Source organism: Molossus molossus, unplaced genomic scaffold (assembly GCF_014108415.1).
Source record: "Molossus molossus isolate mMolMol1 unplaced genomic scaffold, mMolMol1.p scaffold_m16_p_21, whole genome shotgun sequence".
NCBI classification, from domain to species: Eukaryota; Metazoa; Chordata; class Mammalia; order Chiroptera; family Molossidae; genus Molossus; species Molossus molossus.
In genome coordinates this window covers 31,875,286-31,899,166 of record NW_023425357.1, presented here as the reverse complement: position 1 = coordinate 31,899,166, position 23,881 = coordinate 31,875,286, and the positions used below count along the sequence as shown (strand labels likewise).

Genomic DNA, 23,881 nt, shown 5'->3' with positions numbered 1-23,881 from the left:
ATCAAGTATCCAAATCTCTTCTGAAAACTCTCTATATTTTGACTTCCCATATAATTTAATACATATAGAAGAAAGGAAAGGGAACTTGCAGGATATCTTTTACACCTCCAATGATCTTTGAGATTTCCCAGAGGAGCCCTGGAAAATCACAGAGATTTGTTTTTGCACCTTATTAAAAGAGATGCCAGGAATGATTAGGTTTGTTTGACGAGTCACTATTGTAAGCTCTGCGTGAGCGGAGTTGTTAGATCAGAAGATGTGCTCAGCCTTCCCGAGGTTAAGCTTACATGGACAAACTATTAAGGTGTTTTAGACATTGCATGTTTTGGGGGAGTCCCTGGCGATTTTTCATTCCCCCTTGCCCATGTTTTTACCCTCAGGGGAAACACTCATCTAAAGTCTTATGAAGTAGTCTGTACTGTATTCTGGTAGGGAAGTTTATATGCTCTAAGCTGATGTTAATGGCTAACGCGATCTCTGCCCTGTTTTTCACTGTCTTGCTTGCCCGAAGGCTCAGCTCTAAGGTGCAGGCTGCAGCTATGTCTTTGAGGAAAGGACATTCTTAGAGCTCCCAGTCAGTGACTGTACCACGTATCCAAACCATCTATACTTCACAGATGGACTCTTGGGTGCAGGCTTCTGAACTGGTGTTGCCTAAGCAACTCTCAGATGATACCCCGGGACTGAGCCAGGATGTTCAGGCTCTTCTCAGTCCAGAGGCAGTTGGCTTCGTGAAAGCGGGCTGCTAACCCAGGATCGCAGAACAAGAATGAATTACACAGGACTGCGTGAAGGGGGTGTAGGAATTCCCTCGTGGTTATTTAAACTGTTGGTGCTTTGATGTGATGCTCTGTTTTGTGCTCTGTGAGGAAGCCTCCCCCCTTCTTCAGCTCCCTGGAACCCATAGCAATGTAGTGTAGACTCTGCTTTTGTAAATGGAAATAAAACTTTTCAAAATTATATTTGGTTCTTGGTGTGCAGTGGTCTCATTGTGGTTTTTATAAAAAAAATATTTTTTCTTTATTGATTTTAGAGAGAGAGGAAAGGATAGAGAGAGAGAGAGAGAGAGAGAGAGCATGCACACTAGAAACATCAATGAGAGAGAACATCGACTGGCTGCCTCCTGCATGGCCCCCACTGGGGACTGGGCCCACAACCTGGGCATGTGCCCTGGTCAGGAATTTTACCAGAATCTTAGTGCTGGGTCGACACTCAACCACTGAGCTACACCAGCTGGGCCTCATTGTGGTTTTCACTTGCATTTCCCTAGTGGTTAACGACGTCACCTTGTGTGTTCACCATTCATATCCCCTTTTCAGTGAAACGTCGGAGGTAAGATGTTGAAGGATACTTGCACACCACTCATTTCAAGCTTTCCATTCTACAGATGGGGAACTTGCGACCCAAAAAGGGGGTGTCTGGCCAAGTTCTCCCAGCATATCGTGGTCTCTGAATGAAGCAAAGGGCAGGCGTGAGGAGGACTGAGCATCCTAAGCCAGGCTTTGGAGCCGTTTTCAGGACCTCGATCTCTTCAGTGCCAGCTGCCCCTGCCATGGGATCAGTGTGTGCATGGGCACTCCAGCTGTGGCAGACAGAATTGTTCCCGTGGGGTGTCTGCCAGGTTTGGGGGGGCTCGTCCCTAAAGCAGGAGGCAGTGTACCAGGTAGCCATCTTCTCTGAGGGGTGGGAGGGGTGAGTAGGATTTCACAGATTTGGAACCAACCGAGTCCTCGTGAGTCCTGGGCAGCCTGGATGCCCAGTGGCAGTAGAGGCAGCAGCCACAGGGAACATGACCCCACAGCTGCCACTTGGTCACACTGTGTGCCAGGCACTGTGCTACGTGTGTGTGTCCCCAATTATCTCAGTCCTCACAAGAACACTAAGGAAGACACATCCTCACCCACACCTCATAACGTGACAGGAACATGGGTGGGCGGGACTATGTTTTTGTCTATGTGTTTACTTCCTGTTGCTGCTGAAACCAGTGACCACAAACTTGGCAGCTTGAAACAACAGAAAGGTATTATCTTGCGGCTCTGGAGGTCAGAAGCCCAACATGGACGAAAAGCAAGGACTCGCAGGTGCTAAGGGAGAACCTTCCTGCCTGGTCCCTGGATGCTCCCTCTTCCATCTGGAAGGCTGGCTGCGTCTCTTCACAGGCGTCACTCTGACTTGCCTTCTCTTGCACATCTAAGGACCTTGGTGATGACTTTGGGCCCACCTGGATAATCTAGGAGAGTCTCCCTGAAGTCAGCAGATTTAAAACCTTAATTCTGCTTTGCCAGGTAACATAATGTATTCACTACATCTGGGGATTAGGGCTCAGAAGCTCTAGGGGCCATTATTCTGGGGAGGAGAAAGATATGCCTGGGAGGGGCTCTGGCGTTGGGGGCAGGGCAAAGGGCATGGTGGGGGTGGGCTGCAGTTCCATGGGGTGGGCCTCACTAAGAAAGTGACACACTGGAACCAAGCGGAGAGGAGAAGAGGAAGGGAGGCGTCACAAAGCAGCCTGGGAAAGTAGAGTGAAGTCCCAACCCCTCCATGGGCCCCAGGGCCGTTCATGAGCCGGTCCTGTCTGGTCGTTGGGCTTGATTTCTCACACGTCCCTTTTTTTTTTTTAATTCTCACCCGAGGATACTTATCCACTTTTCTTCAGACAGAGTGGGAGGGAGGGAGTGAGAAAGAGAGAGGGAGAGAGAAACACTGATGTGAGAGGGACACATCGAATGGCCACCTCCTGCATGACCCCGACCAGGGCTGGGGACAAACTGAAACCGAGGCACGTACCCTGAATGGAACCGAACCAACGACTCATTGGTCCATGGGCCAATGCGCTAACCGCTGAGCCAGACTGGCCAGGGCTCACATCTCCCTCTCAGTGACTCCCCCGATACGAGCTGGCTGTCTCTAGCTTTGCTGTCACTGCTTACACTACTTTTTTCCTACTCTTCCCAGCATCAGCTCAGGCATGGTTTTGGATTGCCATGGAGCCACCTGTGACCCTCAAAGCTGTGTCACCAACTAGCTTCAGTACCACACATTCCACCTGGTGGCCCTGGATCTCAACCTGAGACTCTGGGAACTCTCACTGGCCAGCTGGCACCAGACGTCCAGTCTTGGCCCAGTCAGCTGTGGGCAGGTGGACAGAGGGCAGATGGTGGCTCACTGGGCTGCACCATCCAGGCTGTGATCAGGATGGCTTCTCTCAGAAAGAGGTGTGGCTGGGAAAGAAATGGGGCTTATGTCTGATCCAGGTAGATCCACCCTTTGGTGGTCCAGAGCTCCAGATGGGTTCCTAGACAGCAGATAGAGGGACATGGCCAACTGTGACTTTGGAGGCAGACCAGCCTGTTTTTGAGTCCTAGCTTTGCCACTTAGGAGTTGTATCACCTTGAACAGTTACTTAATGTCTTTGAACTTTAATTTATTCATCTGAAAATAGTATCCATCTCATGGGCTTGTTGTGGGATTAAAGGAGGAAATGTCAAATGCACCTGGTAGACAGCCAATAAATGAGAGCACTGAACAGTCAGCTCTCTCCCCTAGTGTCTGGAAGAGCTCTGTGGCCCCGAAGGCCACGCTAGTCCTACACCAGGAGCATCTGATGAGTTGTGGGGTAAAGTGCCCTTTGAAAAGGAGAAGCTAAGCCTGTGGTGGTCTAGAACTCCTGGTTGGAGGTCCCCCCGATTGGTGGAGATCATTTAGTCCCACTGTTGCCACAGCCCGTGGTATCCCTACTGTAGAGAATGTGGATCTGATCTGTGGGATCCATACCCTGGCTCTGGTCCCAACTGGCCATGAGACTTGGGGCTCGTTATCATCTTTAGTTTCCTGTCTGCACAGTGGACACAATCACAGCACCTCTCTCGGGTTAAGGGAAGCAGCTCAAGTAAGCTGTTCAGCACAACACCGGAGATGCAGAAACAAACCCGGAGCAAAGCAGTGACAGGGCGCTGAAGAGGCAGCCAGCGTCCTGGGGTCCTTCCCTGCGCCTGTGGTTTCGCCCCCGGTGAGGGGTCCCGACACCCTTCCCCACCTACACGAGTACAGGCGCTCTCGGTCAGGAAGAGCTGCCAGCTGCAGAGAAGGTGACCACTTGACCAGCAGAACATTTCCATTTTATTATCTGTAAACACTTCTTTGGTCAACAAGGAGACAGGAAAGCCAGAGAGAAAAGGAGCATGCTGAGTCAAGAAGACGAGGCAAGGGCTGGTGCCCTCCACAGACAGGAACTCTGAGAAGACGACTACACCATTAGCAAGGCGGCCATGGAACTTGGAAGTGTGGGCTGGGTGGTGGCATGGGGGAGAGGCGCAGGGGAGCGGGGGGGAAGGGTCCACTCTGTTGGATGTAGAAGCCTAAATCATACAGCAAATGAGCTCATGCATCACAGCCAAGAGAATCAGGGACCTTCTACCCGCGCCCTGCCCACCTTCCATGTGGTTGGCTGGTACCCCACTGCAGGTAGAGCCATGTGCCACTCAGGTCAGCGTGGGGTTGCAGGGGGCTCCAGGAGACCCATCAGCAGCCCGTCCTCCATCTTTCCTTGCTCTGCAGGCTGGTGTGCAGGTTGCAGGGGCGTGGGGAGGAGTGCCAATGATCTCCAGGTCTGGGTAGAAGTGTTGGGACAGCAGGAGCAGGGTTTGGGGGAGGTGGAGAGGCACCCCCTGTCCCCCTTTACACGGGGGTCTCGCTGCAGAGGACAATCTCCAGGTCCTTGCGGTAGAGCTTCCCCGCCTCGGCCAAGGACATGACGCTCTTTCTGTAGTTGGTGAGCTCTTGGATATTCATTTCCTAGGAGACACAGAGAGAGGGTAAGAGCAGGCTCAGTGGGTGGCATCACACAAGTGGCCCATCTATTCATTCACAAACACACCAATGGGCCTTCCTCTTAACCCATCGCAGCGCAGGCTTAGAGGAATGCGAAGCATGGGTTTTGGAGTCAGACCTGGGTTAAATCCTCTTTCACTTACTGGCTGCATTGCGTTGGGGAAAGTATTCAACTTGCCTCATCTGTGTAATGGGTACACAAATGGTACTTGCCTCACTGAGGTGTCACGATGATGGAATGATGTGAACAGCACTTAGCTCAGTGCCTGACACAGCAAGCACTCCAAGAAACCGTGGCTATAGCCATTATCTATGCAAACTTCTAGAAGTTCCTCCACCTCACTGGGCCTCCATTTACTCAATCTGTGTCCCTGCAGCTGAGGAAGAGAACGCCAGGGAAGCTCCCTGGTCTTGTCTCGGGGCCCCTGGACCACACTCCCCTAAGCCTCACCCATTTAAAGAAGGAATTCTAACTCCTGTGTCCTCCCAGCCTGCTTCCTGCTCACAGGCTTCCTGAGGCCTTCAGAGGCCACTGGACAGGTGACCCATGAACACATGCCCACAGCCTCATGATAAACAAGGCCAGCAGTAAACAGCACCAACACTGGGTGTGCCTCATGGTGCACACCGCACACCTCGTCTTATTGCGCTTTGCTTTACTGTGCTTTGCAGGTGTTGTGGTTTGTTTTTGTACAAATAGAAGGCAAGACTATCCCCTGGCAAAAAGATTATGACTTGCTTTGTTGAGATACTCGCTTTATTGTGGTGGCCTGGCACCGCACCCGCCGTGTTTCAGAGGTATGCCTGTACTGGCTTTGCAGGCATGGCTTTGAGTGCAAATAGCCGGTGGGTCTGGAATTCGGCAGTCATCACCAGCAATGGAAACTCTCTTAAACAACTATCTTTTATTCTTTCTTTCCCCCTACCTTCCTTTCTTCCTTCTCTCTCTCTCCTCCTCCTCTCTCCTCCCCCTCTTTCCTTCCTCCTCCTCCTTCTTTTGTATTGAAAATGTCCATATGTATTTAAAAAAATAATAAAATTCTCATTCCAGGCTGATGGGTCATTATCCTCCTTCTGCTATTGAGAAAATGGAGGTATGTACTAAAGGATTGGAGCAACTCACAGCCATACCTATCCCTATCCCTGAGTCCTGAAGTCTGTCTACTTACCTGGCTCCCCTGTCCTCAGCCACCTCTTTGTCAGTGCTCACAGGTCAGGCTTTTTTTGGGTTGTTTCAGGACATCCCTTCATGTCACTGATTTGTGCCACCACCCAATTCAAAGGCACTTTGCAAGCATCTCCAGCTTTGGGGGACATCTTCCCTAAAGTTGTGAAGTCCCTGGAAATGTCACCTAATTCATAATGTTGGGGTGTGCCTGATTGGGAACCAAGGATTAGACCTCAAATATTAACTCCCAGCTTGAGAAGACACCCCTCACCCCCAGTGTCGTGCGAGTCGGGTCAGCAGCACGGAGGGAGGGGCTGCTTGCTTCCTGCGTCTAAGCGTCTAAGCGTTTCTGCTGGAAGCTGAGGAGGCCTTCCAGGAGGTGCACTTGCCTTAGGAGCACTAAGAAATATTGGAGTTTGATCCCATCAGCCTATCCCTCAGGAGCTGCCAACATTATTCTGCTCAGGAAACAGATTACAGCTCTTACACCATCAACACAGGACCTGCGTCTGCCACATGGGCTCCCCCAAAATAGCCTTTCCCTTCCCAGCTCAGATGCTGTTCTTCAGTCACGCAGCTCTCCCCACAGACGCCTTCTCTGGATCCCAGGTGAAGCTGGCTACAGGTGGAAGGCTCCTAGGTGAACAACTTCACGAATATCCTTGTTTTCTAACTTTCAGCACCTGATTCTTTTTTTGTTTCCACATCCTGAGTGAACCTGTGCAGCATGTGAATTGTTGGTGGTATTCAGGAAAGAGCCTAGTCAGGGGATGACCAGGAAATCCTGGTCACTCCAGAGGGTTAACACATGCCTTCGGGGTCCATCAACCTCAGGCCTAAGGCAGGGCCATATGGAGAACACTTATGCCTCATTCATACAATTACAGTTAAGACATTTTCCATTATGGGGAGGGGGGAGTGGGGAGGAGGGTGTCAATTGGGGAAAAAGGAGAAACATCTGTAACAAAAATAAAGTAATTAAAAATAAATTTAAAAAAGATATTTTCTATTACGATGCCCAACTTTCCTTGGGTACATAAAAGTACATAAATAATTTTCTCCTAGAATTTGGTGCCTGGAAAAAGTTTGCCACATTCAAACCCTTGGTGAGTACTTTCTTCTTCCTAGGAAAAGTTTCTGCCTCTTTCAAAAAGCAGTTCTAGGTAACATCAATAAAAAAATAAATGAAGGCTGATACCCAGGATAAAGATAAAGAGGTCAGAAAGCAATCAGAAAGGGAGACAGACTCAGAGGCTGCAATGCACTTTTTCCCCCTTGAAAATGAGCAGTAAATTTAGCTCTTGCCTGGCAGCCAAGGCAATTAGACGATGCAAGACATTACCGAATGTTCATCTTCTAATTAAAGAAAACAGCAAAGCCTTTTGCTCAGAGGAAGACGTTTCCCAGGAGGTGAGGGACAGCGGCGAAGGCTGGCCTCTGGTTCTTGTCCCGCCAGACCCCGCCCACCCAGGGCACCCAGTGGAGCCCAGGAGGGCCTCCTGGAGTCTGTCTGGTAGGCAACAGACCAGGCAAAGTAAAGCAGTTTAGTCTCCATGTTTTCTTTGAGAGGAACAAATGCTTCCATGGCTCCTTTTAGCCCCTTGCCCAGCTCCAGATTCTACAATACACTGATTCAGAACGCCCTCACCTCCCACTGGGCTCTGCTCTCCAAAACCTCTCCTTGAGTAAAAAAGTCTTTTGTTGTTGTTGTTGGCAATGTGCTGACACTTCCATGAACCGGGCCAGTCAACACAACAGCCAACAGGTGGAAGCAACCTAAGTGCCCTGGGTACTGTTGTTCATAGATGAATGGATAAACCACACATGATAGACACACAATGGAATATTATTCAGCCTTCAAAAAGAAGGGGATTCTTCTTCTTTTGAAGAATGTGTACATTCTACAACCCAGATGAACCTTGAAGATGCTATGCTAAGTGAAATAAGCCAGTCACACACACACACAAAACAAATACTGTGTGAGCCTACAGGTGAGGTACCTAGAGTTGTCAGATTTATAGAGACAGAGGTAGAATGGTGGTTGCCAGGGGCCGGGGAGGGAAGGGCTGGGAGCTGTTGTTCAGTGAGTGTGGAGTCTGGGGTTCTGGGAGGATGTTGGTGATGGTTGCACATGATAAATGTGCTCGGGAGCACGGAGCCGCACATTGAAATATGGAGATGAGAGTAAACTGTTATGTCTACTTACAATTAAATAAGAAACATAAACCGATCAACCAATCATTCAACCAGAAACAAAACAAGACAACAACCCAAACACTTTCTGCCTTGTGGCTGAGAGGGGTGAAGCGCTCCCCAGGGCACTCCGTCCCCCTCCCTCAGAAGCCCCAGCACCCCAGCCTCCGCCGTGGCTCACCTTCTTGTTCTTCTCATACAGATCCTTCAGGAGGGCGTCCAGCTCATTCTCATCAATGTAGCCACTTCCGTCCTGGTGGCGGGGCGCAGAGTCAGTGCAGAGCTAGAACTTGGGCCCTTTGCCCCTTGCTTCCCCCACACATTCATTCAAACCTTCCCTTTACTCTGGGCCAAAGGAGGTGCTCAGACCCTGCCGTGCCAAGAAAACCAGTCGCTTCTGACTTCCCTGTGAATGCAGGACCGGGGAGCTCAGGGCAGATTGGGGTAGCCGTTCATTCTGGTGTTTTTCATTTGCATCGAAAATACAAGTGAGGTTCAGGAAGCATTTGGCTGAGATTTCGGGATGAACACAGGGCCTATCTGAAGCTTGCCCTTGTCCCTTTGGTTGTAAGGAAGGCCACTGGAGTCTCCTGGGCAGGGGGCAGCTAAGGAAGGGGTGATTCCCAACGTCCTCGAAAAACAACCGGCACCATGACCTGACAGCAGGACAGCAGCACTGGGCACCTCCTTTCTCTGGCCCCCAACAGCGTAATCACACCCCAGCTCTGAGCACTCTTCACCGTGAACGATTCTCTCTTGTGCTTTTAGGGAACCCAAACCTTGGGTCCCACATGGAGTGTGATGGCGTTTATCTTTCCACACAGCAGAAGATGCTGCGGGAATCGAAAGGGACAGGAAGAAACCACAGGGCCCAAGCTGCCCCCTGACAGCTTGTCTGTCCGAAGAAGGACGGAGTGGAGCCACTCTGGCAGGGGTGGGGGTGGGAGGCTCCCCTGCTGATGGGGCCGCCTGCGTTTCCCACCCCCACCGCCCTCCCTCTTACCTTGTCGTAAAATGTGAAAATGGCATTGAACTCCTCTGAGGTCAGCTTCATGCCCTGGAAGGCCCAAGGTATGAGAGAGGAGAAAAGCTTGGGTGGAGTGAAGCCCAGAGGGTGAGAGGAAGGGAGGCACTAAGCAAGGCCAAGCGGCCCTTTTACCTGAAACTTAAGCAGGAAGTTTTCCTGTACAGGCAACAGTCTGGAAAGAAAATGTTGGAGCAGAGATTAGGAGGCAGAGCAGAGGTGAGAACAGCTCGAACCTGGGGTGGGGGCGGGGTGCAGAAGCAGAGTCTGTAGGTATGGAAACGGTCCCTGAGCACTTCATAGTCTGGAGTTAGTGGAAAGTTCTAAAAAGAGCAGGACAGACACATGGGGTGTTGGCCTTCACGATTCTATCGTTTTGAGCTTCATGAGACCTGCTGCCTTTCCCGCTGAGGCATCTTAGAGGTGGGGAGGGTAGCACCGGACACTAGGGTTGAGGGCAGGCACGTACCGGGACATCTCTGAGAGGCCCAGTTTGCCGTCGCCGTTCAAGTCAAACATCCGGAGCTGTTGGGGACAGAAAGCGGTGCTTGGGTTACCTGCTTTGGCCTTCTCTCATGTGGGACCTCGCTCTGCCATGCTCTCCTGCTGGAGAGGGCGGAAGATGGGTGGAGCGTGTTCATGCTTCCTGAGGGCACCTGGAGGCCAGGCAGCAGCATGGTCTAAATCGGTCACTGGGGAGAGACAGCTGGGACTCGGTCACTGTCCTCGCTCCCTTCCTCACGGAAAAGGCCGCAGAGGACAGCGGGGAGCCCCAAAGGCCCACCCTCTCCAAGTTTATCTTCTCCAGTGCTGGGAGGTTGCCATGGGAACAGATGCTCCTGGTCTCAGAGAGTACCTGAGAGAGGCTGTGTGGGGCCATGAGCTAGTGTCCCTTTTCCAGCTGCCACTAGGAGTCATTTCACTGGGGCCCGAAGAATCAGCCAACAAAAGACCTTGCAGACCAGAATCCCACTGGCTTGGGGCTCAAGTCCTGTGCCCCTGGGGGGTGAGGGGGGAGGGATACTTCTGGACACTCACTATGGTTTGGGTGTACTCTTGGAGCTTGGGTTCATCATATGGCCGGTTGGCCTTCTTCAGCAGGTCAGACAGGAACCCCTGGAATATAAGAGGCCTCTTAGGAGCTCCCCACTCAGTCAGTCAGCCCCTCACTCAGCCAGTCGTTCATGCTGTTTACACAGTTTACATAATTTCCTAACCCTTCTACGCTTGTGGAGCGACACTGGTGGCCTGCGGGTGGCTCCTGGACGCAGCCTTGCCCCCAGGAAAGGCAGTAGAAACACTCTGGCTGCCCTGGCCGGTTTGGCTCAGCGGTTAGAGCGTGGGCCTGCGGACCAGGGAGTGCCGGGTTCAATTCCAGCCAAGGGCACGTACCTCGGTTGCAATTCATCCCTGGTCCTGGTTGGGGTCATGCGGGTGGCAACCAATCAGTGTGTCTCTCTCACGTAAATGTTTCTCTCTCTCTCTCTCTCTCTCTCTCTCCCTCCCACTCTATCTGAAGATAAATGTAAAAATATCCTCGGGTGAGGATTAAAAACAAAAAGAAACACTCTGTCTCCACAGAGACCCAGGACACAGGGCTGAGCAGTGCCCGAGGATCGCTGGTCCGAGGATTGCTGGTCCGAGGATCGCGGGTTCGAGGAATATAGGGGAAGATGTATAGGCCGGAAGGCCAGGCTGCCTGGCGACGCCTGTCCTGGGTGCTCTGGCAGAGGAGTGGGGTTTGGTTGAACTCTGTGGCCCTACAGCTCCATGCTACTGATTGCACAAGGCCACCCTGAGCTGGACCCACGTCTAAACTGACCAAAGCCCATGTTCCTCACCCAATGTCTCCTCTTTCCCCAGGTTCCTTAAACCAGCACCCCTCTGGCCCAGTCCCATGCTCCGCACCTCCACACCCTCCTCAAGGCCCATCCTACCTTGAGCTCATTGGCTTCAATGTAGCCACTTCTGTCTGTGTCATACTTCCGCCAGGCCTGCAAGGGAAATGCCAACTGTTCACGAGGACCGGTCGACATCCGTGAGCCTCCCTCCACTGCCCTCTAGTGACCAGACAGTCCCAATAGTCAAGAATATGACAGTGGGTGGGAACATGGAGATGGTCTAGCCCAGTCCCTGCCGTGTTGCAGATGAAGAAGAGAGGGGGTTTCTTGGCCAAGGTCACACAGAGAAGGAGGAAAACTGCTGGGACGAGGTCTCCCCACTCCAGCTGGCTAATGATCCGGGTCTCTGTGGCTCATCCTCTGACCAGGGTCACAGTTTCTAGGGTTGGCAGCTGACACTAGCATCTGGCGGATCTGATTTTTGCCGACTATATAGGGTGTACCTTGTCCTGGAAGCGTCTCATTTTCTGGGTGGGGGTGGGGAGCAAGAGTAAGAACCCTCTGGAAGGGGCAGAACTGGCGTTGGCTAGTCCTCACTGTGCTCCCCCCTCCATCCCTCTAGCACAACGCAGACGGAGCCGTGTCTGCAGGTGGGACAGAACTGGGAGTGAAGTCAGGTTAGACTATCCCAAGGCCACCCCTACCTTACTGATAAAAAGCATCCTTCCTTTCTTTCTCTCTTTCCTCCTTCCTATCCCCCTTCTTTCTTCTTTTCCTTCTTTCTTAGAAAACTGCCCCTCTCCCATGCTCAATCCATATGGCTCAAGAGGGTCTGACCCCATCTTCAGGGGTAGGCATGTGACCTAGCTCTGGATGATGGGTCTCCTCCCGGGATCCCATCCCATCCTAGTTCTGGGCTCTGTTCTGAATCCCAGATATTTGGTGCATATGGTGGGTCCTCAGGGGGAACCAGGGCTCTGCCTGCTGACCATGGCATCTGGGGGACCAAAGAGAAGCAGAGCTCCAGCAGGTGACGTGGGTCTCACCACCTCCTTCCTCTCTATTCTGACCACCCGAGTAGGCGCAGACATTACACAGGAGAAACAAGGAAAAATAATGGTGTGGCTTTGAAATGTCCACACATCCTTCACCTCCCTCCCAAAGGTTAGCCTGATTCCCCTCTCCTCCGACGTGGGCTGGACTGAGGGACGCAGTTCTAACGAATGGAGTGTGGTGGATGTGGCAGTGTGTGACCTCCAAGACTGGGTCGTTCAGGGAGTGAGGCTTCCTCCTCGTCCTCTCTCGGGTCACTCTCTCTGGAGGAAGCCCGCTGCGTGCTGTGAGGACACTGGAGCAGCCCTACACACAGGCGTCACGTAGTGAGGGCGGAGGTCTTGCCAACGGCCGCCTTAGTGCTTCTGGAAGAGTATCTCGCAGCCCCGGCCAAGCCTTCAGATGACCACAGCCCCGCTGACATCTTGACCTCAATCTCAGGAGAGGCTCTGAGCTAGAACCACTTGGCTAAGCTGTTCCCGAATTCCTGACCACAGAAACAGTGAGATAATAAATGTGTGTTGCCTTAGGCTGCTAACTTTTGGGGGTAATTTGTTATGCACCAACAGGTAACTAATACGATGGTCCTGAGAAAATATTTGTCCTGTAAACAGCCACCCTGAAATCCCAGCCTTTCACCAAGCTGCCGGGTGGGGAGGAGGGACACCGTGCTGGGGGCTGGGGCAGGGTGCTGCCTGTATCTGTGGCAAAGGGCCCAGAGAACCCTGTTTCTAAATCTTTGCTCTATTTTGGTGCCTCATCATATTTCTTGGGTTTTTTTTCTCAAGTTTTCTTTTCTTGCTTTTTATTCTGGTCTCCCTCAGCTCCAACTGCACCCTGAGACACCAGCAGCACTGTTTCCCACCAGCAAGCACGGATTCTTCCCCAGATTCGATCTCCTGCCCCCCACTTCTCTGCGTCGCGTGCCCTTGTGGTTTCAGTTTATTGCTATCATGGGACCTTCCTTCCACACCAGCACAAAAGCCTGGGTGCTTCTCGTGGTAGTTCAAGAAATTTGGTCCTGACATTCATTTATTTATTTAAAAAATGTTTTTAGGGTTCTAGAAAGGCTTTTTTTCTCCCTTGGTCTTGATTTTTTAAAAATTATGAGACAGGGCCCTGGCCAGTTTTGCTCAGTGGTTAGAGCGTCGGCCTGCGGTCCGGAGAGACCCGGGTTCGGTTCCCGCTAAGGGCACGTACTTCGGTTGCAGTTTGTCCCCGGCCCTGGTTGGTCGTGCGGGTGGCAACCACTCGATGTGTCCCTTCACATCGATGTTTCTCACTCTCTCTCCCTTCCTCTCTCTCCCTCCCGCTCTATCTGTACAAAAAATGGAAAAATATCCTCTGGTGAGGGAAAAAAAAAAAAAAAAAGTTATGAGACAGGAGCAGACCCAATAGAAGGGTGAGCTCATACCATAGACAACTTGGGTCATGGTATTTGATGAGAGGAGTGTGTTTTCTCTGGGGGTTTGGAAAAGCCTGAGACAATCCTTCCCATGCCCAGAAAGCCCACCCTTGAGGAAGTACTAGGAAAGGCATGTAGGGTTTCAAATATGACTTCACCGACCACCTGCATGCATTTCAGTGCGTTAGAATTCAGTCCACCTAGGGTGAGTCTTGACTGGGAAGAAGGCCGACACCCCTGAATTGCCTGACAGGAGGATAACCTGAGAGAGCCCAGTCTGCACAGAGCAAAGCCTCCCTTGGCTTTTGGGAGTGAGGTCGTCCCCGTAGGTCTGGCCTAACCTCCTCCCTCCCTCCCTTTCCCCTCCTCCTGGATCCGCCCCCACCCCGCCCCTGTTCACTTCTCTCCCCTCCAGCACTTCGTGTTCATCCATCAGTGGGTCGTTATTCTCTTCCCGTTCAGGGAAAGAGTTCAAGAGGCCTGGGCTTTGGGAAATCTCAAAGAAATCCTGAGGTGTCACTAAAACTGGAAATTAAAATGTTGCGCTGAGCAGCGGGAAGAGGGCTGACCGCATAAGCCTTTCAGGGCTACCGAAGGGCTATTTCGTGTTTCCAGCTAATGAACATCGAACGAGTGGACAACCCCAAGAGGGCATGGAGCAGGAGGGTGAGGTCCCAAACCTGGTGGAGTGGTGTGGACTCAGCAGTTATGCTGGAGCTTAAAAGGTAACGGCAGGTAAGAATATGGAATGATATCAATTACACAAAAACCAATTCTAAGAGAGAGGTGGTGGGGTGGGGTGGGGGTCGGCATGGAGAAGGTTTTACTCCTTTTTAAGCGTCTCTGCCTCCGGCAGGCTCTCATCACCCCCATTTTCCAGATCAGAGGTGGAATGGAGGTCACCGCTGGCTGTCTCCCTCTCAGGAAAGGAGCAGTGGGGCTAAAGCTCCCCCTTCCATAGACAGAAAACGGATTCTCACAAAAGCCGCACCCGACCAGTTTACAGTCCAGGCAGACGGTCCCCCCAGACAGGCAGGAGCAGGACTAGGAACGGCATCCAGAATGTCAATTACCAGCTAATGGAATTTTGCCATCTTGAAAAAAACTGGAGAAAATCCTTTAAAGCCCCATAAAATTCAATCCTTATCTAATGCTCAGGCAAGCTGCCACTTAAAAAAGGACTCTTCAGCCCTGAGAATAGGCTATTTCTGCCCGACTTTCCATCCATGTGTGGAGAACTCACTGCGGTGTGGGTTTCGGGGCTAGCTCCCTGGTCGGTTCAGGCGGTGACTCATGGAGAGGGGGTTCCTGGTGGCTGGAAATGGACTTAACGTGGCACTCAAGTCTCACTGGAGGCCACCACTTATCACAGCAGGCGGTGTGTGTGGAGTGTGGGTTGAATGTCACTCTGAGGGACATGTGCATTGAATGGCTAGGGTGCAGAGCCCCAGAAAAAAAGCAACAAATACTTGATGGTTTGCTGGCCATCGGGATTAGTAATATATTTGGTTGAACCATATGGCAGTTCCAATTCTTGTAAGTAGAAAAGGGTTAAATGTCAGCAATTTCACATGGTTCAACCTATTGGTTGAATATTACTCAAAAGACACTTGAGTTTGGATGTCCTCTTCCACGTGATCTAAAGAATTTCTGCTGCACAGATGGCAATGCCCATTTAAAAGGGCCAAGGAAGCCCAGAGCACAGTCAGATCAAACCTGGAAGATACTGGGAACTGGAATTCTCACTGGGCTGTTCAAGCTTTAGGTGGTATAAACCGTCCTTCTCAAGCATGCTCTTGGAACTCTGACCTTGGGGGACACGAATGGCGTCGAGTGAGAAGAAAGTACGGGTGACCCCAGAACCACACCAAGTGAAACAGGTCTCTTTACTGCAGGAGTTGGAGCCCATAATATGCAAATGTCTATGACAAATCCCCAAAGGGGTGATAGTGTCTCCACAGCATTTCCCAAATATACTTGACCTAGGCTTGCTTCTCGCCTCATTCCCTACACTTTAACGCACACGCATCACCTGGGGGTCTTGTTAAAATGTGGATTCTGATTCGGTGGACCAGGGACTCTGCACTCTGACAAGCACCCAGCTGATGGTGACGCTGATGCTGCTGGTCCATGGACCACATTTGGGTAGCAGGACTCTCAGAGGTTTAGCGTCTCCCTGGGACCACTCCCAGGCTTTCGAGTGGGCCTGGCTCTGAACACCGGGAAGGGCAGTGCCTTGGCCTCACCTCCATGAACTCGGCGCTGGAGCCCACGTGCTGCCGGAAACACAGAAGGAAGTTCTCCTCCGTGGGCAGGATCTGCGCCAGCTGTGGGGATCAGAGAGCAACAGGACATTACAGAGGGCCCTGCCAGGGAGCAGAGCAGACTTTCCTGTAGGAAGAATGGAAACGCCAATGGCGAGGCGATGTGGGAGGCATGTTCTGCTTCCTTCCGGAGAACTGCCCTTCAGAGGGAAGGGTGTTCTGAGAAGTGCATCTATGTTGCCCCAAACTTTAGGGTATGAACAGCTGGAGGGACAGAAAGTGGTGCCAAGTACCCAACCTCAAAAGCATACTTAGTAGATTACTCCATATATATAACTTCCTAAAAGATGCAAACTAATCTGTGATTGGTGGTTTCTGGCAGGATAGTGTGCACCAGGTGAAGGAACCTTTGGAAGTGATAGAAATGCTGAATCCTGATTTGGTGGTGATGACCTGGCTGTCTACAATGTAACTCATGGAATTTTACATTTCAATTCAATCGATGCAGTGTGTTGTATGTAAATTATACCTCAACAATCTGACTTTGATTTATTTATTTAAAATCCTCACCCAAGGATATTTTTCCATTTATCTTCAGATAGAGTGGGAGGAGGAGAGCAAGAGAGAGAAATATTGGTGTGAGAAAGACACATTGATTGGTTGCCTCCTGCATAACCCTGACCAGGGCCAGGACCAAACTGCAACTGAATCAAACCTGAGACTCTTTGGTCTGCAGGCCGACGCTCCAACTGCTGAGCCAAACCGGCCAGGGCAAGAAATCTGGCTTTTAGAAAATGCAAGTACTCTTGTGCAGCAAACCCCATTGGCTGCCCACCCAACTGGCACTCCCCCCTCTTCTCCCAGCATCCTTGGTCACAGGCAAATCCTGATTAGTTTCAGTTAAATGAGCTACTCTTTTTTTTCCCTTGCCAGTGATTGGCTTATGGGTAGGCATGTGACCTAGTCTTGGCCAATGAAATGTGAGGGGAGGTCTGCTGAGGGTACTCTTTTGGGGTTTCCTTGCTCTTAAGGGGACCCAATGAGATGAGCCCTTTCTGCCTCTGCATGTGGATGTGACACCCAGAACTGCTGCAGCCAGCTTGCTAGCAGCCTGAGGACGAGGCTGGGTTGGGGCAGAGAACAGAATCAAGAGAACTGCAGAGAAGCAGAGCTGGACACCTGGCCTCCTTCACCTGGAGTCAACCCAACCCACGGCCTTTCTCATCAGGAGCCTTTCATAGTTTAAGCCAGGAGTCAGTAAACTATGGTTCATGGGCCAGATCTGTCGATGAACTTGTATTGGAACATGGCTATGTCCACTCATTTGCATACTGCCTGTGGCCGCTTTTGTGCCACAGTGGCAGAGTCGAGCAGTCATGACAGAGACCGTGCGGCCCACAGTCCCAAACATTTATCAGACTCTGGGTCTCACAGCAAAAGTCTGCTGACCCCTGGTTTAAATCCATCTGAGTCAGGATTTTCTGAGACTTGCAGCTTAGGCATCTATGATGGATGCTCTTGTGCTTTTCCAAATCCCCTTCAACTAAGGCTGCTGGGCCATCCCTCAGCGGCTAAGAAGGACAGCTGCTAATGGCCCTGCAGAGCTGCCTCCACCAAACTCTGGCTGCCACAGCCACCGTCAACCCCACCCCCAACCTGGAGAGGGAAGCCTGCATCCAGCAGCTGACTGAGATGGGGGTACAAAGGACCACCCCATCCCTTGCCTCAAGGTGGGACCAATTCTGTGGCACAATCTATACTCCAGAGCTCCCCGAGAGCAGGCCAAGACTGGGCTCCTTCCTCTGCCCTCTCTGCCTTTCCCTTGAGAGTTCTCCCTCAGCAAATCCCTTTCACCTGAATCTCGGTCATCGCTGAAATCTCTGCTTCCAGGGTGCTGACTGAAGGCAGCATCCCACCAAGCCACTGGGGGGGAGCTATGCTCTCCTTCATGTGCCTCCACTCTCATGCGTGACCCCTTGACCATGCACGGGTCACAAACTGATTGCCAGGGGTGTTTGGTTGGACCTGCATACATATGCATATGTGTGTATATATAAATTGTTAAAAAACCAGGAGGCCTTTAGATTGAAGTGGCTTTAATGCCTTAGCATTAAAAGCAAACCAAAACCTGAGCAGCCAAAACAGCCAACCAGGCTTTCCCAAATAATGCAACCACTTAAGCTACAGCCAATCAGCTAATTTCCTTGCTTTGCTTCTGTCTTCTCTACAAAAGTCTCTCCCTTGGCTCCTGTTGGTGGAGTGTTCCTGACCATTTCCAGTCTGGTGCTGCCCAATTCCAATCGAGTTTTTCTCAAAAAAAAACCCAAAACAACTTAAAATTTTTAATATGCCACAGTTTATCCTTTAACAATATGTATATAACTATTCACATATGAATACTATATATAAATTATACATGCTCTATATGATATATACACAGGGGTGGGCAAAAGTAGGTTTACAGTTGTAAGTATGAGAGTTTATTCTTGTATTATTATTGATTTATTATTGTATTATTTGCCTTCTTATTATTACTGTTATTATTTAATATCCTTATTTATAATTCATCTTTTAAGATAATGATGGCTGGTAATTTAACCTACATTTGCCCACCCCTATATTATGCAAATTTTGCATTTTTTTCCATTTAAAGTTAATTTTTATTATTTTTTTATTTTTTAACTTTTTTTTTGCATATTTCACTTTATTTATTTATTTATTTATTTATTTATTTATTTTTTAATCCTCACCCGAGGACATTTTTCCATTTTTCACTCAGAGCGGGAAGGAGAGAGAGGAAGAGAGAGAAACATCGATGTGAAAGGGACACATCGAGTGGCCGCCACCCACACGACCCAACCAGGGCCAGGGACAAACTGCAGCCAAGGTACATGCCCTTAGCGGGAACCGAACCCGGGTCTCTGTGGACCGCAGGCTGACGCTCTAACCGCTGAGCCAAACCGGCCAGGGCTCACTTTATTTTTAAAAAAATTATTTTTATTAATTTGTTTTTGTTACAGATGTTTCTCCTTTTTCCCCCATTGACACCTTCTTCCCTGTTATAGGTGGCTTTAGCCCCGTGAGAAATTAACCAGAGTTTGACCTCCACTGGGAATTTGAAAAGTAACATCCTTCAGCTGTAAATAAGGAGAAACTGAAGCTTCCTTTTTAAGAATATATATACTACACCTGGCTAACTCTTCACAAATTTACTAATTAGTGCTTGTTTAACCCTGATTATAAAAGGGCTGAAAGTCTGCTACGGGGTGCCGCAGTCTCCTCTGCGAAGGTTGGCTGCAATCCCTGCGCAGGTAATAAAGCTCCACATATTCAAAATTATTTTGTGTCCGAGTGAGGTTGATTCTCCTGGGTTACAACACTCCCCATCCCCAGCTTTGTTGTCTGTGTCCATTGGTTATGCATACATGCATATAAGTTCTGTGGTTTATCTCTTCCTCCCCAACTTTAAAAAATTTTGCCTTTGGATGCCTTTAAGTGGGGCATGAAGTGCCCTGTGTCTAAGTCTTCACCCTCCCTTCTGTCTTAAGCTCAGCTTATCACACATTTACAATACCTGTCGGACCCTGAGAGACTTTAAGGTCCCCTTCCCTGTCTTAGGCCAATGTTTGTTGCCTCCTTCCTGTGGGACACAGAAAAGCCCTCTTTGGTCAGCTTAAGTGCTCAGGGTGGGGGTGGGGCTTTGATCACCACCTCATTTAGATTCCTAGACAGTTGCTTGAGCACGGGAGAGGCCCGGGTGACAGGCCCTTCCCACGTAGCTCTTAGCCAGGACAGTAGGACTCACCTCTGCCATCTCGATTTTCCCATCTGAGTTCTTGTCATACTTCTGCATGAACGCCTTCATCTTCTCCCCAAAGTTGTCACTCTTTGACATCTGTGGAAAGACAAAGCAGGCTGCTTTTGCCGCTGGGTCCCACGTGAACCACGGCTCTCTCACCCTGTTGGTGCAGCAGCGGTGGGAATCATTTTGTGCCCTGAATACGCAGGCGTGGAAGCAGGTTGAGTCAATGCCCTGAGTGATCAGGGCTGCGCACTTTCCCTTGTCAGGATCCCTCCAAATCCAGTGGTCTCTTCTTCGAGGCTCAGTCACATCATCACATGTGGGCATGCTCTGGAGCATGTCATTAAACCCGTCCCTCTGCTTTTGAGATGGATTAAACCACAGCCCTTATCAGAAGGGTGAGGTTCCAATCACTCAGATATAAGGACTGAAGCCTCAACATTTTACTGCAACCGCTTCTAATAAAACCCAACTTGGACCAGTGGCCCCCATTAGGTTCCAAGCACCCCACCAAAGCAAGGTACAGTGTCCATTGTCATCTTGAAAGACTAACTGGCAATTCCACAATATTTTTCTTTCTTTCTTTTTTTAATTTATTTTTGTTACAGATGTTTCTCCTTTCCCCCTCATAGATACCCTCCTCCCAATCCCATCCCCCCTCCACAATATTTTTTATTCTGATTTTATGCCAGGAGGAATGTGAGGAGAAAGTTTGCATATAGCTGAAGGGTATTTAAATCGTCCATCAGACTACTGTGGCTACTAGAAACGCAAAGAACTTCAAAAGTTCCTTTAGCCCATGGTTGCCTATCTTAAATGCAAGGCTCTCTTGAAGTTCTCAAACCTTCTCTTGATTTGGGGTGCTGCTGATTCATTATTTGCATTAATGAGCTCTTCCTTATTGCTAATCAATGATGAATCTACTTGGGCAACTGATGCCTCTTCTTCACTTCTCTGATGACTTTGGAGAGAGTCGTGGGCTTCCCAGGATAGGAAGAGTTCTACTAATTCTTAGAGTCTCTTCTGAATCCTGTCTGTTGCTTTTCACCGTTGGAACTGGTCTCAATTTGCCAATATTTATTGCTTTACATTTACAGATGTGCATGGGATGATCCTAGGCCCTTATCATAAATGGTCATCCTATTTAATTTGTACAACAATCCTTGCAAGGTGAGTAGCCAAATGGAAGTCAAGGTGAAGTGACTTCTCCCGAGGTCACCAGTTAGTCTAAGCAGAGTCTGAATTCATGGCTCCTGCTTCTAAGGCCAATATTCTTTCTACTATATAATAGCTGCTCTTATGGACTCAAAAGGGCTTAAACCAGTCTGGGATGATATCAGTTGAGATGACAAGTCACCTTTGATGCCAACTGAAGAAGGAAACAACTAAGAGAAGGATGTTAAATTTGAAACACCTCGAAAACATATTCCCCCACCTACCCCATGATCTCAGAATCAACTGTGAAGCCTGTGTTTTCTGTGGTCCAGGCTTCACTATCTTAGTAATGAGGGGTGATGGGGAAGCTGTCGCTAAACCCATGAATCGCCTCCATGACTAAGCCCATTGCCCTGAGCCTCCTCACAGGAGCCCTCTGCCGAGCTTTTGGTGGACAAACCACTCCAACTGCTCCACAAAGACTTGCTAAGGAGCAGTGGATTGGCCAACAGACATGCAGCAGGGGTCGTTCGAGAGACCTCGCCCCCCTCAAAAGGACCCTAAGGAGCTGGGGGAGGAAGTGGGTCTGACTCCATATATACGGAGTGGTTCCAATCACCTCACCTTTTCAACATTTCAGATGCTTCTCCAAAAGGCTTTAGTGAATTCCACAGTGCCCGGCTGGCACTGGGGAACAACTGCCTGCTGTTAAGGGGCTGGGACGTGATTCGGAGTCACTTCAGGCAGGCTAAGAAGGGGGGCAACGCCTCTGCACACGAGCCAGCCGGCACCTGCTTCAGACACTGGTTTGGAGCAATCCCCCGTTCTCCTCCAGGTCCTTGCCGAGGGTACCAGCCTTTGTTGGTCTAGGACAGTGGCCCTTTAGTGGGGATGACGCCACACCCGCTGCAGGGGACATTTAACAATGTCCAGAGACATTTTTGATCGTCACAACTTGGAAAGAAGCTGCTGGCATCTAGTGTGTAGAGCTAGGGATGCTGCTAATCAATCATGCACCCAGAGGACGGCCTCCATGGCAAAGAATTATCTGGTCCCAGATGTCAAACATGCCGAGGCTGAGGAACTCTGGTCTAGAACAAAAGTACCTGAAACCCCTGGGCATCTTGAGTCATGGCCCATCTGAGCAACTTAGACAGGCTGTGCACTCTCCACTAGGAGAAAACACTATTTATATACATATACACAGACACAAAGCTTTGCAGTTTTCAGAGGGTCATCAACCTGCTGTCCACTCATTGACTACCCCTCAATCCCAGACACCCAGCAATACTGAGATATGGTACTCTTTTTTGGGAGTGTTCCATTAAAAAAAATCCTTACAAGTAAAAGAAAAACTCTAAGGGTCAAGACTGGAGCTGTCCGGTCGGTTGATGGGATGTATAACTCGGGACAGAGGATGCTCAAAGCCACGGTCAGGATGGCAGAAATCCCACCCAATGGGAGAGGGGGCTGGGCTTACCACGCCAGAGCCTTTTCTTGCCTTCTCCAGCTCTTGGAAAAAGTTTTCTAGTTCTTTACCTTCAATATACCCATTTCCTGCAAAGACAGCAAAGGAAAAAAAACACTTAACCTCAGAGCTAAATAGTTAAGACCAATGGGGGGTGGGTACAGTGGGGGGTGGTGGTGGGTTTTACGGAGAACTTTTCCTCAATGTTCAACAAGCAGGTGTCTGGCCAGCCCTGGGCTGCTAGGTATGCGGGTCCTGCCCTCAGGCATGTGCAACTGTAGAGATAGAAGATTAACAACCATGTGTCTTTGGGGTATACATTCACTAGTCAGAGAACATGGGAGGGACCAGCATCTGGGCCAGCGCCAGAGGTGAGCAGGAGCTGGGAGCTGTCCATAACCAGCTGGGCAAGCAGCAGGAGCTGGAGATGTGTCAGGGGACAGCAGGTTGGTCAGCAGGTGGCCGGCCCTAGTCACCTGAATGAAGGCAGAAGCAGAACTTGAGTTTCTGGCGTTGGAAGGTGTACTAAGTTGAAGAGTGAACCCCTGAAATCTATGTCCACCTGGAACCTCAAAATGTGACCTTATTTGGAAATAGGCTATTTGCTGTGGTGCAGTTAGTTAAAATGAGGTCACACTACATTAGGATGGGCCCTAAGTCTAATGAGTGGTGTTCTTATAAGAAGGCCACAGGAGAACACAGACACACAGGGAAGAAAGCCACATGAAGACAGAGGCAGAGATCGGAGTTAGGCATGTCCAAGCTAAGGAGCACCATGGATTGCTGGTAACCACTAGCAGCTAGGAGAGGGACACAGAATACATTGACCCTGAGAGCCTGGAAGCAACCCCGCTGACACCTCGATTTGGGACGTCTAGGCTCCAGAACGGTGAGAGAATACATTTCTGTTGTTTTCAGCCACCCAGTTTGTGGTACTTTGTTTCAGGAGCTCCAGGAAACTTATAAATAAGGAAAGACTGAAAAGAGAAAGGCAGCGATCTCTCCTGAGGGATGGGGGCACCCGAGAGAGTCGGTGGTCACAGGGATCAAGCATAGGGGAGGCAACCCACTGCAGAGTAATGAACAGAGGGGCTCTGAGGTCTGTGGACAGGTTCAAGCCCTGGCTCTGCTGACTTACCAGCTGTGTGACTTTGGGAAAGTTACTCAACGTGTCTGGGTTATTTCAATTAATGGGATTTTGGATCTAGATCCCATCACCCAAGCCATGATGAGTGTGCCATAAATGTTGCTATTGTTTGAGTTCCATGACCAGACCCTGCGTATAAGATGGGAATGAATCTGGAAAAAAAGTGCTTTTCAGGACCATGTCCAAGGTCAATGTCTAACTTGCAAGATCATGTAAGTAATGAGAAGTCCTTTAGGTTCTCAAGTCTTGACCCCAGATGACCTAGAGCCCAGGGTGGGCTGAGGTCACTGGTCTGTGCTGTGGTAGGGAGGCGGTGTCTGTGGGTGGGAAATCGGGCAGGCCTAAGGCGCTGCTCCCCAGGCTGCTTGCTGTGACTTGGGATCTCCTGGGATGTTTAAAAAATATGAATGTCTGGCTCCTACCCCCCGACATTCTCCTGGGATGTTTTAAAAATACGAATGTCTGGCTCCTTCCTCCTGACATTCTGATGTAATTGGCTTGGGGTGTGAACTAAGCATCATAATTTTGTTT

The 23,881-nt window shown here is 50.0% G+C and overlaps 1 protein-coding gene across 1 annotated transcript in view; it reads right to left on the bottom strand.

Moving 5' to 3' along the window:
- Positions 1-4,109: 4,109 nt before the first annotated feature.
- CALB2 (calbindin 2) overlaps positions 4,110-23,881 on the bottom strand; it is a 28,981-nt gene continuing 9,209 nt past the window's right edge. Inside the window, exons 2-11 of the mRNA XM_036275265.1 lie at positions 22,216-22,292; positions 19,584-19,673; positions 15,761-15,841; positions 11,153-11,209; positions 10,254-10,331; positions 9,685-9,740; positions 9,351-9,390; positions 9,195-9,248; positions 8,373-8,444; positions 4,110-4,794 (exon numbers count right to left, since the gene is read on the bottom strand). Coding sequence (XP_036131158.1) covers positions 4,678-4,794; positions 8,373-8,444; positions 9,195-9,248; positions 9,351-9,390; positions 9,685-9,740; positions 10,254-10,331; positions 11,153-11,209; positions 15,761-15,841; positions 19,584-19,673; positions 22,216-22,292 — 722 coding nt within the window. The 3' untranslated portion in view covers positions 4,110-4,677. The remainder of the gene's footprint in view (positions 4,795-8,372; positions 8,445-9,194; positions 9,249-9,350; positions 9,391-9,684; positions 9,741-10,253; positions 10,332-11,152; positions 11,210-15,760; positions 15,842-19,583; positions 19,674-22,215; positions 22,293-23,881) is intronic.